At 39.6% G+C, this 16,032-nt stretch overlaps 1 protein-coding gene across 1 annotated transcript in view; it reads right to left on the bottom strand.

Annotated features, from left to right (window-relative positions):
* Positions 1 to 9,079, bottom strand: part of MED4 (mediator complex subunit 4) — a 34,206-nt gene extending 25,127 nt beyond the window's left edge. Inside the window, exons 1-2 of the mRNA XM_019650831.1 lie at positions 8,900 to 9,079; positions 2,736 to 2,802 (exon numbers count right to left, since the gene is read on the bottom strand). Coding sequence (XP_019506376.1) covers positions 2,736 to 2,802; positions 8,900 to 9,024 — 192 coding nt within the window. The 5' untranslated portion in view covers positions 9,025 to 9,079. The remainder of the gene's footprint in view (positions 1 to 2,735; positions 2,803 to 8,899) is intronic.
* Positions 9,080 to 16,032: the final 6,953 nt, after the last annotated feature.

The following is a 16,032-nucleotide window of genomic DNA, read 5'->3' as shown; positions in this document are numbered from 1 at the left end:
AAAAAAAAGAGTGATTTCAAAAAATAGCAAATAAATGGATGGTATGCAAATATAGCAAAAACTATGAAGGTTAAAAAGAAAAAATTATAGGCCGACCAAGTGGCTCGATTGGTTAAGAGTTAGCTTAAGAGCGTGAGCTCTGAGCAACATGGCTGCCGGTTTGATTCCCACATGGGCCAGTGACGCAGCACCCGAGCTGAGCTGCCACTGAGCTGCCAACAGGGGGCAGGATGGCTCAGCTGGTGAGAGCAAGTGCTCCTAACAACAAGACTGCCTGTTCGATGGTGGGCTATGCCCGCCCGCAACTAAGACTGAACTTAGCACCTTGAGCTGCGCTACCGCCAGGATGGCTCAGTGGATAGAGCGTGCGCTCTTAACAAGGCTGCTGGTTCAACTCGCGCATGGGATGGTGGCTACGCCCACCCACAACTAAGATTGAACTCAGCACCTTGAGCTTAGAGGCCATGAACTGCCGATGGGAAGCTAGATGGTGACTGGGGCTCTCCACAACGAAGATTGAAGAACAACAACTTGGCTGATCCCCCTCCCCAATTCCCCTTTTTTTTTTTTTTAAAAAGCAAAAATTATGAAGTCTGGGTTCAAAGCTCTAGTCTCTCATTTATTAGCCGTTTGACAAGGAAAAGTTACCTGACCTCTTGAGTGGTTTTTCTCATTAGGAAAAGGAATTTAATAATAGTACCTCATCACATAAGATTGTTATGAGGATTTATGGTAACGTATGTTAAGTACACACAAAAGAGCTCAATAAAGACTAGTTATCCTCATCATCCCCCAAAACTAAAGAATTAAGTTGCAATCGGATCTAAATACACTTACTTCACTGTGCTAGTGGGGAATAATATGAAAGGAAATGGCTATCAAAATTCAGAATCAATTTAAAATATATTATTAAAAATTTGTTAAAGTTTTAAAAATACAGACATGCTCCCTCAAGTTCCTTTTGATATGAAATTCCTTTCACACTTTATAGGATTTCTGATACAAAAGACAAAAGACTGAGCTGCATCCTGTACTGAGTGCTTATTTTAAATAACAATAGAAAGTTTTTTCTATAAAAAGTGTATTCTATCTAATAGATCTATAATCCCCATTCTTCTCAAGTTACAGGAGGAGAAAGCTAGGTTTGCATTTCTATAAAAGTTATATACATATATTTTTATAAAATTATTAACCAACATGAGAAGTACACATTAGTTCCATGACAACTTTGAAGAAGTTTACACTATTTGACCTATTTTGTATGCTATCAAGGAGTAGTAAAGATTCTCTTCGGATTTTATCGTTGCGTAGAGAAAAATTATTTAACTGAAGTCAAAAGACCAGGTTCCACTCATCCATTAACCTTTAGGTCATTTATCCACCCTGGAACTCAATCTTACAGGAGGTTAAATTGAAGACCATTAAAGGTCCCTCCTAACTCTAAAATTCTCTATGTATGAAATATAAATAGTCAAATAAAATGGTGGCTAGAAAGTTTCCAAATGGGCATATCCCTCTAATGTTTAACAGTTTCAATGAAAATTATACAGGAATTCACAGTAGTAAGTACAAGATACAATTCAGAGAATTGCTAGCTCTTAAAACGTGTAAGCAAGGTTAGTGCTGGTTATGCAGGTCTTAGTTATGACCTTCTGAATAATCTGGGTGCCTTGTGCTAAGTGTCCAGGAAATAAGTCAAAATTCACATTTCACTTTTTGCTCATTTTGTATAAATTCCTAATTAATCCCATGAGTTGTTTATTAAGAAAGCACCTGAGACTGGGGTTCTTTTATTAACACATTTGTCTTTAGGCTCTTTTTCTGAAAACAAAACAAAACAAAAAAACACAACTATATTATCCCTAAAATTAGCAGCTTTTTTTAACTTGCAGATTTATCTGGTTCTCACCCTCTCCTCTTGAGGGGATTAATCCTTGAAGAAAACAAGTTCTCTATTTAGAGTACATCAGATTTTTCTGCCCTCAAAACATACCATAAGACAAAATTTAGATAATAACGGGGTAGAGGGTGGGGAGAAAAGATCAATCAGAGACTGTTTCCTCTTCTGTCTTACATCTTTAAAAAGGTTAATCCTTCCTATTTCCTCTTAAACAGTTTGTGTGTGTGTGTGTGGGAAAAACAATAAAAACCACATAATATAAAATTTACCCTTTTTAAAAAGTTTTCAATTAGAAAAAACAAAAAAGTTTGCTGTAGAAAATTAGGAAGCACAAAAAAGTATAAAGAAAATAAAAACTACCTGTAAACTCAACACCCCCAAATAACTAACCTTTATTGACAGTTGTATGCTCTTTTATTTTCATTCTTTTTCAAGTTGCATTTGGGGAACCAATCCTACAATAAAGGCCTAGTTTATGAGAGCACTGACCTTTTTGATTCTAAATACTGTTTTAACCTCTACTTAACATGGTTTTATTGGTTAATTCACTTATTCATCATTTATTGTGGCTGTATTTATTTACAGCCACAATAAATAAATGTGCAGCTGTAACTAAAACTATAAGAGAAAACAATACTGATAAACCCTTAGACAACTATTTGCTTCTTTAGCACATTGTTACCTTATATAAATGATACAAAGTAAATATCAATTCAAAAGTCTCAATTAGCAACTTAAAAGAACACAATCTTCTGTTCTCAGCAAAGTAAAGATAAATAGGAGACTTGCAGAAATAATGGTTTGGGTTGGTTTTTAATTAAAAAAAGCCATTGACCTGGTTTTCCTCCTCAGCCTGTAACAACTTTTGGTTTCTCGAAATTGCCAGCATTTCTATAAGTTCCCTAAAAAAGAAAGAAAAAAAAAATTAAATAAAAAAAAATTTTTTTTTTTGCAAAGTAAATACATGACAGGCTTTCTTAGCTGATTTCTACCTGATTTTCTGGATTCATGGCATCCACAGCACTGAGTACCCATGACCACAGCCCTACAGTCCACTCTGACTGTGAGCTTCAGCTCTCAGCAGCTGCAGCTGCACTACACACTCACCAAGACTCAGTTGTGTTTGTTACCAACCTATTATGCAAGTTTTATGTATTGCCATAATTATATAAATTGATATCCATTATATACAAGGTCTGATAATTAAATTCGCAACCTTGTAATGATGTTGCCTAACTTTTCTGATATCAGAGGAATTATTCATTATGAATTTGTACCAACTGGACAGTTAACCAAGTTTACTATTAGGAAGTGCTGACGAGGCTGCATGAAAAAGTTAGATGACCTGGACTTTTCACCAACAATTCATGGCCTTTAGGTCACAATAATGGCACCAGCTCACACAGCATTTTCTGTGAGGGAGTTTTTAGCCAATAAACAAATAACTGTTGGAACACCCTCCCTACTCACCTGATCTGGCTCCTAATGACTTCTTTCTTTACCCAAAGATAAATGAAATATTGAAAGGAGGACATTTGGATGACATTCAGGACATCAAGGGTAATACGATGACAGCTCTAATGGTATTCCAGAAAAAGAGTTCCAAAATTGCTTTGAAGTGTGGACTAGGTGCTGGCATCAGTACATAGCTTCCCAAGGGGAGTACTTGGAAGGTGACCGTAGTGATTTTCAGCAATGAGGTATGTAGCACTTTTTCTAGGATGAGTTCGCGAAACTTAATTGTCAGACCTCGTAAACACCAACGAAATATGATTGTAAACAGAAAGAGATGTTCCTATAAAAACTGAAGCTAAATGCTTGGAAAGACTCACCAGAGCTTTGCAAAAGACAACTGTAAAGAACCAGGGGAAAGTAAAAAACCCAGCAGACTCTACCCTAAGAGTACCTGATGAGAGACTAAGTTCTCATTTCACTCTAACGAGAAACCAAACGAGAAATTGCAGCCAATGCATTATGGATGAAAAACACCTACATCAGGGGTCTGTGTGCAGGCCAAATCCAGCACATCTGCAGTTTTTATAAATAAGGCTTTCTTGGAAGACAGCCGTGCCCCTTTATTTACGTATTGTCCATGGCTGCTTTCCCACTACCATGGCAGAGTTGAGTAGTTGCAGCGGAGAACTTATGGCCTGCAAAACCAAAAATATTTAGTCTGGCCCTTTATATAAAAAGATCTCTGTCTGCTGTCTTATATGAAAAGATTAGTGAAAACATAAGTTTCCGTTTTAAGGTAAAATAAAACAAGAAATGGATGAATAATTTTTTAATGATTTTCTACTTTAATTAAATTTTTAAAATTAACCAAACAGGTATCAGGTAAGAGGGATTCTTACATATAATAAAATCCTATCCATCTAGAGAGCTCATTTACCAAATATGCCAATCCTATATGAAAACTAGTATACAGATTAGGAAAAAATGTATAGCAGGTAATATTCATATATTCCAACCTTGTTGCTAGATGAGATTTTTCAGAAATTATGCAGGAAGGGACAGCTTCACAATTTGCTATGTGACACTACTAGTCAGCCCGTATTTGTACCTTCCCACTGGCTGCCATGCCAGGCTATTTTTACCTTCCTATTTTCAACTTCCGTCCTGCTAGCCTTATACTATTTTTCTCGATGGTGCCAACTGGACCCAACATTCTCCACAGCACTGTACATGAAGTAATTAGCTATATAATGAAAAAAGTGGATATAGGAATGGAAAGACTTCTTTCACTCATTCATCAAATATTTCTTGAGTGCCTATTATGTGCCAGGCACTTTCTAGATGTGTGAGATATAAAAGTGAACGGCATTTAAATTCTAACACAGGTAACAAGAATCAACAATAAAATACAAAAATAAAACCAGTGTTAAGGGTTAGAAAGAAAATGTATTTTCTCTTCCTTATGACTTTCTTAATAACATTTTCTTTTCTCTAGCTTACTTTATTTTAAGAATATAGTATATAAATACATATAAAAATATGTATTAATTGACTATTGGTAAGGCTTCTGGTCAACAGCAGGCTACCAGTGGTTAAGTTTTGGGTGAGTCAAAAATTATAAGCGAATTTTCAACTGCATGGGGAATGGGTGCCCCTAACCCTTGCGTTGTTCAAGGCTCAACTGTATTACACTTCAGGTAAATTAGAGGTAAACGGAATTAATATACTGGTGCAGAAATCTCAAGATTCCTATCAACATAGCTTCTGTGGGACAATGAGTTCTGAGTTACAAACAGGTTAAGAAAAACTTTTAGACTACAATCTACCTATACATTTTCATTTTTAAAATTCCTCCAAAGACTACCTTATACTATCATATTTTACACAGTAATAAATATACTGAAAAGCTATATAATCAGGTTAACAGTAAAAATTACATTCCAAATTTCAAATCTACTATTTTGAAAAGTCAGAAGTTACATTAGTGAGGAATTTTTCTTTTCATTTTTCATAAAAAATGGATACGAGAAGTTTCATTAGGAGGATAATGACAAACTTCACAGATCACAGAAGCAGTATATGCACTATGCACTTTTTTGAAAGCCAATTACAATGGAGCAGCCTCATTCTGTGGCGAAGTTTCAGTGAGTGTAGGTGGCAAACCACAAAGGGACATCTCTTCCACTACCACCACCAACCATCTCCGGGATCATAAAAGAGGTAAATTTTCACTGGACTACTGTCACCCAGTCTTTCTTTAGACATGAACAAATAAAACAGCATGGCAGCTAAGTCATGGGAAAATCAGAGAAAAAGAAAAATGAACTTCTAAGACAATGGTTATTACCACAGGCTGCAGAAAGAAAGAAGCCTATCACTAATTTGTCAACAGATTCAGTGAGGAAGGCTACAGATTAATAAGAAATCAGTCTTTTTGGCATTCTTGAAAAAAGAGCAACAGAGGAATTACAGCTTCTTTTAGAGGAAGCGAAACAGGACTCAGTACCTCAACTGTTCACGTACAACTGGAAAGGTGAAGGAGGAAGTTTCACAAACATTAAGGTTCTTCAGGAAAATTTAAATGATGATTCACTACTTCAGTGAATAAATACATTTCACACAGAAAATGCTACATACTTGGTAATCAAGGAAAGAATCAAATACAAAGAGGAATCAATTGGTCAAATCTAGATATATGAGAATTTCAACTTAGTCTCAAATTTAACATAAATTAGTTATCTCAAATGGAGAGTACATGAATGTCAAGTATATGTACTCCTACCCGTACCAACAGCATCTGGAAAACACACCTCAGATACACAGCCCACTAGCCCAACGATCCTGAGGCGAGAACTCAAGATTGACTGCTGGGTTGTCTAATGGCAGAAAAAATTCTGCAAGACCATTATCCTGATGGGCAGGCTCAGAAACAGTTCCTGAACTGTGTGAATATGAAGTATACACTAGGGTTACTCAGCAAAACAGACCAACAAATTATATTACAGCAAGTAAAACAAAAAAGAAATTAACTTACTGGGCTCCAGAGTAGAAGGGTGAGAAACTGAATATACTCATTGAATAAGCTAAGGCAAAGATTTGAAACTCTAAGACTAAGACCTCAGAACAAAAGGCAGCAGTCACTACTTCCCAAATGGGGGGAAAAGGAGGGCGGGTGTCACTTCTTCACAAAGTCAACATATTTACAGAAAAATTAATCACTACCATCCATACCATATGATTGGTCAAAATGAACAAATAAAAAGGAACATTTTAACTTCATTTTCATACTTGGCAGTATCAACCAAGATTCCTTTGCAAAGATGTTAGAAGCCAATCAAGTATTAGACTTGGCCTTCAGGTGAGCGGTCTCCCAAAAGAAGATATGGCTCAATGGACCATTTCAAACAGAACAAGATCCAGAATTTAAGGAAGTGGAAAAGTTACCTCATACAGGTGCAACAGAGGTATTTTACAATTAATCATTAGTTGTTCTGAATCTAATGGAGCACAAATTTGAATCAGAACTACATGGCTACCTATTTGAGGTACTTCAAGGTACTCAGAGGTCCAGTTTGGATGACCAGTGATTCTAAAAGCACTGGTTAGGTTGAATGCACTGTTTTGCAAATAAAAGTTGGTCCTATTTAGAAAAGCAGTGGGCTAGTCGGCGTGTATGGGATGTTAATTTGGTGTTTAAGAACTTAAAAAGAAAAAGCCCTGAACATGAACAAAATAAAGCTTCAACTAGCTGTCCCAAGGAGTCATGTCACACAGGGCAGAGGCATAAATAATTTAATGAAAAACTTATCATGAAAACTCTGTCTTGTTAGGGTCTTTTTACTACGAAATCATGCTGGTATTCACTGACAGGATTAACTAGAAAAGAAAACTGACAAGGTTTCTGGCAGGATCTACAAAGCTAATAAAAACAGAAGGAAATAGCACTTGCATTAATCTGTGTAAACATTTACACAGAGGCAACACATTAAGACAGCTGCCTTGTGCCTATGAATTTCTTGTTCACTCTATTGACCGCTGGTTGCCTGAAGATTCCATATCCCCTTTTTGTAGTCAGGCAGGATTTGAGTCTAATAGTCTAAACAGTGGATTAAACTCATAAACTATTTAACTTCTGGTATCTATGTGTTTTTATTGCGTCATTTAATATGATGCTGACCTAGTAATCTGGTAAGTATTGTGTGCTACGGCAAGATTTATTTGTCACAGCAGATAAAATGCTGACCATTAGTAGGTCAGGTAATACAATATATTAAGATTTAATTCTAAAGCTGTCAAAGAACGTTGGCTACAGAAAAGATGACATTTAAACTGGATTCTGAAGGATGAATGAATGATTCATCAAATTGGAGGTGGAGTGGGAATGGTGCTTAAGATGAAGAATAGGAAGCATTCACTGAGGCTGGAGTGAAGGGTGTGGAAGGTCGGAGGGGTGTGGAAGTAAATGAGGACAAGCGGATGCTCTAATTAAGAGGAAATGGACAATGGCTTTACCCCAGAAAGAGCTGAAGAGTTTGGACTTTATCTCATTGGGCAATGGGAACCTACCAAATATTTTAAAGCAGAAAAGTAATCTGAGATTTCCTCTTAAAAAGATAGTCCAGTTCTTGGGCAAAATAGAATGCTAAAGCGAAGATGCATGTAGGCAACTAAAACTGTTAGAAGGCTGCATGAAGAAAGACTTATGATGGGAGGGACAACAGTGTGCGTTAGATCAAGAGGTCAAATCTCAGCAACATTTTAGGAGGAAGAACCAAAACAATTTTAACATCTAAATGAATGTGAGGGAATTAAGGAAGGCTCCAACTTGACAGACGATCATGAAAGAGGACCGAATAAGGAGGATGACATCCAATTTCATCTCATAACCTCCGCCACACATACTGCACCCCAGCGATCCCGAACCCGCAATTCCACCAGGTCCATGTGTGCTCAGGTTCCCAGGCCTTTGCTACCTGCCGCCTAGAGCATCCTAGTGCCGCCTAATGCAGTCCTTTCTCCAGGAAGCCTACTCTGATTACAGCCAGGCCAGGCGCCTAGTCCCCGCGCTCTAGTAGCCCGCAGCGCAAGCCTCGAATAAAAGCAGGTTCCGAGCCAGTCACCGTTTACACATCTGTCCCCCTTTAATGTGAATGGGCTCCTCCTCATGGACATCTAGTGTCCCCCCCTCCCTCACTACCGTGTCCCTGGCCTTGGCGCCCGGTGGTAATTTTTTAAATGTTTGCAATGTACATGGTCGAAGGGGCTCACACTGGGCGATCTCTATGGTCGGCTACGGTTCTGGCAGTCTTGGGGTTCCAGGGTCACCGTCATTATTAAAACGTCCTCTACGGGGAGAAAATGCTGTCTCGGAGTCCCGGAGGGCTGCGGACGCCACGTCCACCACAACTGTGCCCTGTCTTTGGGAGTGAGCGCGGGGGTCGCCCTCCCGCGGAGCCCCTGAAACCAGCGCCAGCACAGGGCCGGCGAGTTCGGAGTCAGTCCTCCCGACCCAGCCCAGCCAGGCCCTCAGGCCGACGACATTACCTCGACAAGACCTCCAGATCTTCCAGCGCAGACAGCAGTCGCTCCCGCGTGCTGTTACCGCCCGCCGTTCCCGAGCTACCGCCCGGCCGCTCCTTCTCCTTCTCGCCGCTGGAAGACGCCGCCATGCTCCTCACGGGACCGCAGCCGGCGCCTGCGCAGCTGTGCGCTGGAGGAGAGGCGGGCTCGGGAGGCGGAAGGAAGGGTCACCAAGGAGGGGAAGAGCGGCTCGGTCACAGCGCCCCCTACGGGCCTGGAGGCTCAATGCAGGCGCAGGCGCCATCTGCTGGGCCCGAGAGGGCTTCTTGGGTCCAACCGTGAGTGGCAGGCACACTTCGGTCAGGTTCTCTACTGCACCTTCTGTTCTGCAAGTTGGAATGGGAAGCTTCTGCTCAACGGATTTTAAGCATTGAAGGAATTACTTAATGGCCTACCTCTTGTATCAGCTTTTTCCTGAAATGGGTGGGGTCTTATCAGTATTAATCTCTGGTCTTCATTCCCTTAACACTAGTCCCACCTACTGTTTGGCCTCTCAGGAGCTGTAAGCACCTTAGGACAGGAACCACAATCCATCTTTTTTTCTACTCTTCCTGCAGTTTTTCTTTATTGTGGTAAAATACAGATAACAGAATTTACAGTGTTAACTGTGGTTAAGTGTACATGTCAGTGATATTAAGTACATCCCTATTGTTGTGTGACCATCACAACTATCTGTCTCCAGAACTCTTTTCATCTTACAAAACCGGAACTCTGTATCCATTAGACAACTCCCCATTCCTCCATACCCCTAGCACCTGGCAACCACCATTCTACTTTTTTCTCTGTGATTTTGACTCCTGGAGGTATCTCATATAAGTGGAACTATACAGTATTTTTCGTCTCATGGCTGGCTTATTTCACTTACCATAAAGTACTCAAGGTTCACCCACATTGTAGCATACGTCAGAATTTCCTCCTTTTTTAAGGCTGAATAATATTCCATGGTATATATAAATTACATTTTGCTTACCCATTCATCTGTTGATGGACATTTGGGTTGCTTTCACATTTTCATCATCCATCTTTATAATCATATATCTCCCAACAATATGTGTTGTTTATTGTTCAAGATGACTATTGAACTGAATGAATCAACATAGTATGTAAGTAGTAGTTAATGAAAATAGTTTAAATAATTGGTGTAGCACATATGCCAAATCAGAACTGAGTGTCAAAGCCAAAAATGTACCTTAGCCCACTTTTCTAGGGGAGAACAATGTAGTAGGGGGCTTTCCTACTAGGAAAACCCAAAGTTATAACAATATTGGGAATGGGAGTTCTGCATCGGGTCAAATTGCAGTTACAAAAGATGAGATGGAGAGAGATCAGCTACAGACAACAGCTGGGAATGAGGCAGGAGTACTGGTGGTCCCCCCATTCTAGCATCTTGTACTCTGGTCTGTCCTTCTGCTTAGGCACCCAGAGTTGAGGATTCCCTCATGGACTCATGCTAAATAAATTCATTCATAGCATCTGCTATATAATCCAGAATGCAGATTTATTCACTTATGATGAGCATGATTTTGCTCATAGACAAACCTACACAGAAAGCCAAATTATCACCAAAATGTTGCTTATAAACTTGGATCAGAACAAGTGAATATAGATTTAAAAAGGAATTAATGCATCATCATCAGGATTTGCATCTCCATAGGGTTGGGATATATGTGTTAAAGAGATTGGAATATTTGTGTTCATAGGTCAGGGTGCCTTCTCCTCTAGACAGTGCAAAAGACTAATGGACACTTCTGTTTTTCAACCATCCCCCATTTGTGCTCCTAACACCTTCTATTAATACAGTCTTAGGCAATGGAATAAGTTAGATTTAAGCTTTCTTAATTACAGTAGTATTCTAAGTATGCCTCTCAGTAGCTCCAGTCAATAATATCTTACATACTTTTTCAAGAGACTAAACTCCTGCTGTATGTGTGGGATTTGTTTACTCAACTCCCACAGGTTCATCTTGGGCCATAATTCTGGCAGGAGGAGAGGAGGTTCATATTAGTGTAGCTTCCGTATAAACATTCTGGGAAGATTCTAATCAATTTAAAATGACCAATTACAGGTCCTACTTTACAGACATTGAGGGGGTCAATGTACGGACACTGTGTGTTTTGTGAATTCTATACCTCAAATTTCTTGCAATTTCATAGGCACATTGAACATTGTCTATAGACTGATAAGTAATAGCATATCCTACAGATATACTCTTCTGCAAACTGCAGATCCAGGTGTGATGAATAAAATATGAATTATTTATAACATAATAATTAAATATGAATATTTTATTGTTATAATAGCTGAATTTATGGTAACTTTGAGTGTAAAGTATTTTCTCAATCTATAGATTAAAAAGGATAAGTACTACCTCCTTGTGAAATTTTATGTATTTAACCTGCTAGGCACTGTTCTAAGCACTTTAAAAACAATGAACTCATTTAATTTTTATAACTCTCCCAGAGGTAAATATTGTTATTATCTTTACATTACATATAATGAAGCTCGGAAGCAAAGTAGTTAAGAGGCTCTCCCAAGGCCCTACAGCTAGTAAGTGGCTAAGCTGGATCTGCACCCAGGGTCTCTCTCCAAGGTCTAGGCTCTTAGCCACTGGTTATCCTGCCTCTCTTTTAAAGAAAAAGGTGTCATCATGTACTGGAAAAAAAAAAGGTTGGAAACCTCTGGTCTAAAATATAAGCACTGTGAAATGCACAGTTTAGAATTCTGAGTAAAAAGCTACAAATGTTTGGTGTGGAGGTTGGAGTGTGCAGCAAGAAACTCTACCAGGCCTGTTCCTAAGAGTAGGCAGAAGGGGTGACTGCATACACTATGGTTTTTTTAAGTTATTTTTTTTTTATTCTAATCAAAATAGCACTCAAAAGATAACCAAAACAAACAAAAAAATATGTTCTCAATCACCACCTCCTTAACTCTAATATCCTGTCACATCATTCTCCCTAGCAGCAACCACTCTCAACATTTTAAATTGTTTCTTCTTTGCTTTGCTTCCATATTTTTAAGCAATATGCATATATTCTGTATGTCTACTCAACTCTTTTAGAAATATATTTCTTTCCTATTATGATGAACAAGGATCTTATCTCTCTTACATATCCCATTCCCTTCCTCTATCCTTTCTATAGATAGAATCATTTTTTTGTTATATCAATAGTGTTTATATTACTGTACTATTATTTACACATACTATGTAATTATTATTTGTTTGAGATGCCTAACAGATATCTCTGTAGACATTTTAAAAATAAAATGGAATAGAATAGAAAATTTCTAAGACATCAAAATGCATTACTCTGCTTTGTAGAAATGTTTTTCAGTTATATATTTATGCATATGTATACTGAGACAAATATAAAAATATATTTTTTTACTGTGGATTAAAATAATTTCCAAGCATCAGAAAGTAGGGAGGATACCGACTCTGCCTCTTAGAAAACAGCATCTTCTACCTTAAGGGCCTCAAAGGCAGAGCCTGTATAACTTGTATTCTGGGGGCAGAAAGCTAAAGTAAACCTATAAAATAAAGTGATCTGTTGAGATAATTATGTGGGATGCATTACATATATGGAAAGTGTTATGGGATAAATTGTATGCCATCAAAATTCTTATGGTGAAGCGTTAACCCCCAGTACCTCAGAATGACTATATTTGGAGGTAGGGCCTTCAAAGAAGTGATTAAGTTAAGATGAAGCTATTAGGGTGGGCTCTGATCCAATCCCACTGAGGCCATTATAAGAAGAGGAAATTCGGGGCCGGCCAAGTGGTGCGTTGGTTAAGAGCTGGCTTGGGACACCAGAGGGCCCCGGTTTGGATCCCACATATGAGGGCCAGTGACACTGCCCTCTACAGCTAACAGGCTGAACAACAGCTCAACCTGGAACTGGGCTGCTGTGAGTCGCCAGTGACAGCTTAGGCTGCAGCCCCTGTGGCAGTGGGTTGCCATGGGCTACTGTGTGTAGCCAGTAGCCAGCGTGAGCGGCCAGCAGCCACCATGAGTGGCCATCCAGAAGCCTGTGACTGATCTGCCTCGCCCGGGAAGAGCGCAATGATGGTGCCAGCTTGGGCCAGTGAAGCAACATCCTCCACAACTAGACTGAAGAACAAAAGGACAGCAACTTGTCTGTTCCCCTTCCCCCAATTCCTCAATAAAAATCTTTAAAAAAAAAAAAAGAAGAAGAAATTTGAACAGATTTGAACACACTGAGAGACCAGGGATGTGTGCACACAGAGAAAAGACCATGTGAGGGCACAGTGAGAAGGTGATCGTCTGAAAGCCAAGGAGACAAGTCTCAGAAGAAACCAAACCAACAGCTTGATCTTGGGCTTACAGCCTCCAGAACTGTGAGAAAATAAAGGTCTTTTGTTTAAATTACCCAGGCTCTGGTATTTAATGTCGGCCATAGCAAACTAATATGGAGGGGTTGTAAGTCAATGGGTATCTGAAGATTTCTAAAGTTGCCTTGCATGTACCTTTGACTTCCTTGCCCCTGTCTGGCTTTTTCCTACTTTCTTGGCAAGATGACACTCTGGGCTAAATGCAGTTTGCTTACTATTGTACATACATGCCTGTACCAATGCAACTGAAAATGGCTGGAGAAAAACATGCAAGCCAGTCAAGCAGTTATACTTGAAATTCATGGCTCCAAGCCCCAAACCTGCAGTGGGCCCTTGACGCAATCAGACTGTATATCCTTATTCAGACACTAGCCACTGTCGTTGACACAATTTCACATCATTTCCTTTCTCCAAACCCCTAACACCTCCTAACCACTCCTAAGCACCCTCAACCTAAGATCTTGGTTTCTAATTCACTGAGAAAAGAGGGAAAATCAGAAGAGAGGACTTGTACAGATCGCCACCATGTTTGCCCGCCCATCAGCATTGAACCTACAGTCGACAGCTACTGCACATGAACTTCACTTGTTCCTGGTCAGAGTGCATTCTCCCATAGCTCCAGTCCCTTGCAAGGGTGCTGAATCAGCAGTTCACCCCATCTCCCATCTTGTCAATTTTTCATCCTCTACTCATCATTTTCATCATCATACCTGCTGCTATTTTTCTTATGTAAAAAACCCCAACCCCACTTTACTCACCAGCAACTGCTCTACTTCTTTGCTTCCCTCTGTAGCAAAAGCCTTCCAAAGAGTTATCTAAATATTTTGTTTCCAATTCTGTTCCTTCCTTATACTGATTTCAATTAGTTTTTCATTCTCACTTCCCCACCAAAACTCAGCTTGCAAAGATCATCGAAGGCCTCCATGCTGCTCAGTTCTCACTGTGTTTGATCTTTCAGTGGCCCTGGACATGTTAATCATGCCTTTCTCCTTGGTAACACATTTTTTGTTTGGTTTCTAGGATGCCAGACTCTCTTCACTTTACTCTTCCCTTACTGGTTGTCTCTCTCAATCTCTCTGGCTGGTTCCTCTTCTCAACACTGGCCTCTACACAAAAGAGTGTTTTAGGGCCACTTCTTTGTCCTCATCTCTATCTACACTCACTTTTGATCATTCATCCAGTCCAGTGGTTTTAAATATAACCTGTAAACTGGCTCCCAAATTTATATTTCCTACCCAGACCTGTCCTCTGAATTCAGACTTATATATCCAACTCCTTCCACTAGAATGTAAGCCCCATGAAGTGAGAATTTCTTGCCTCTTTTGCTCACTAGTGTAGCCCAGTACACTGTCTGACACAGACTGGGCAGCAATAACTATGATTAGATTTGTTTTTGATGCAGGTGCTGAAATCACCTAAGACACTGAAAACACCTACTAGATATTTTCACTTACGTGTCCATGTCTAAAAGATATAAGCAAAACCAAATTCCTGTTTTACACCCCTCCTCTCCCCGCCCCATCCACCCACACCACATTCCTGCAGCCTACCTCAACTCAGCTGATGGCAACTTCTTCAATGTCATTGTTCTGGCAAAAAACCACATGGGGTTATCCTTGACTCCTCTCCTGGTTTCTCACACATCACATCCAATCCATCAGGAGGAAATCAAGATAGTTCTGCCTTCAGACCATGCCCAGAACTTGTTCATTTCTCACTTTTCTAATTGTAGGTTCACATCTCCATCATCTCTCACCTGCTTTTACTGAAATTACCATCTAACTGTTCTATCTGCTTCTCCCCTGACATCTACAGACTATTCTCAACACAGCAGTCAGAGTGATCGTCTTTAAAACTCAAATTAGATCATGTTCTTCATCTGCTCAAAGCTCTGCAGTGACTCCCCATTCCACTCAGAGTAAAAACCAAACACAATGAATCATGAAGCCTGTCATAACCTGACCCAGCATTACTTCACTGACCCCCCTTCTTTTCTTCCCTTTGTTCACCCTCCTCCAGCCATTCTGGTTCTCAAGCACACCAAGACAATGCTGTCTAAGGGCCCCTCACACTGGCTACTCTCTCTGCCTTTATCCATTGGCCCCCAGGTAGTCACATGGCTTATCTCTCACTTCGTACCCCTTTCTCAAGGAGGCTCACTTTGGCCACCGTATTTACAACTGAAGTCTGACCCTACATTCCATTGCCTTTACTCTGCTCACTTTTTCTACATAGCACTTATTATTTTATAACATTCTAGGTAATTTAGTTTGTGTGTGTTTTGCTAATTGTCTCTCCATGAGGCCAGAATTTCTTGTCTTTTTGCTCAACGGGATAGCCCAGTGCTAGAACACCCACCCACAGTGGGCCCCAATGACTATGATTGGATTTGTTGTTGATGGAGGTGCTGAAATCACCTAAAACACTGAAAACAAATTGTAGATATCTAAAGTTTTGCCTCTAAATGGTAAAACCTTATTTTCAGTACTTTCTGTCTAATAATATATTCTCCTTGAGGATTCTCAAAAGTAATTCAAAATGTTTATAACATTCACAACCAAAAATGGAATATTTTGCAGCTGTGGGGAAGGAATAAACTTTCTCCTACTCTCAAGGTTCTTTTGGCTGGCCTAATAATCAAATAGACATGAAGCAAATTAACAAGAGAAAAATGACCACATTTAATACATACGTATGTATGGGAACCCTACATACATGAGAGAGTCAGAGGCCCCACATGCAGAAGA

Source organism: Hipposideros armiger, unplaced genomic scaffold, assembly GCF_001890085.2.
Source record: "Hipposideros armiger isolate ML-2016 unplaced genomic scaffold, ASM189008v1 scaffold_148, whole genome shotgun sequence".
Lineage (NCBI taxonomy): Eukaryota > Metazoa > Chordata > Mammalia > Chiroptera > Hipposideridae > Hipposideros > Hipposideros armiger.
The sequence above is the reverse complement of the archived record's forward strand: the minus strand, read 5'-3'. Positions and strand labels throughout refer to the sequence as shown.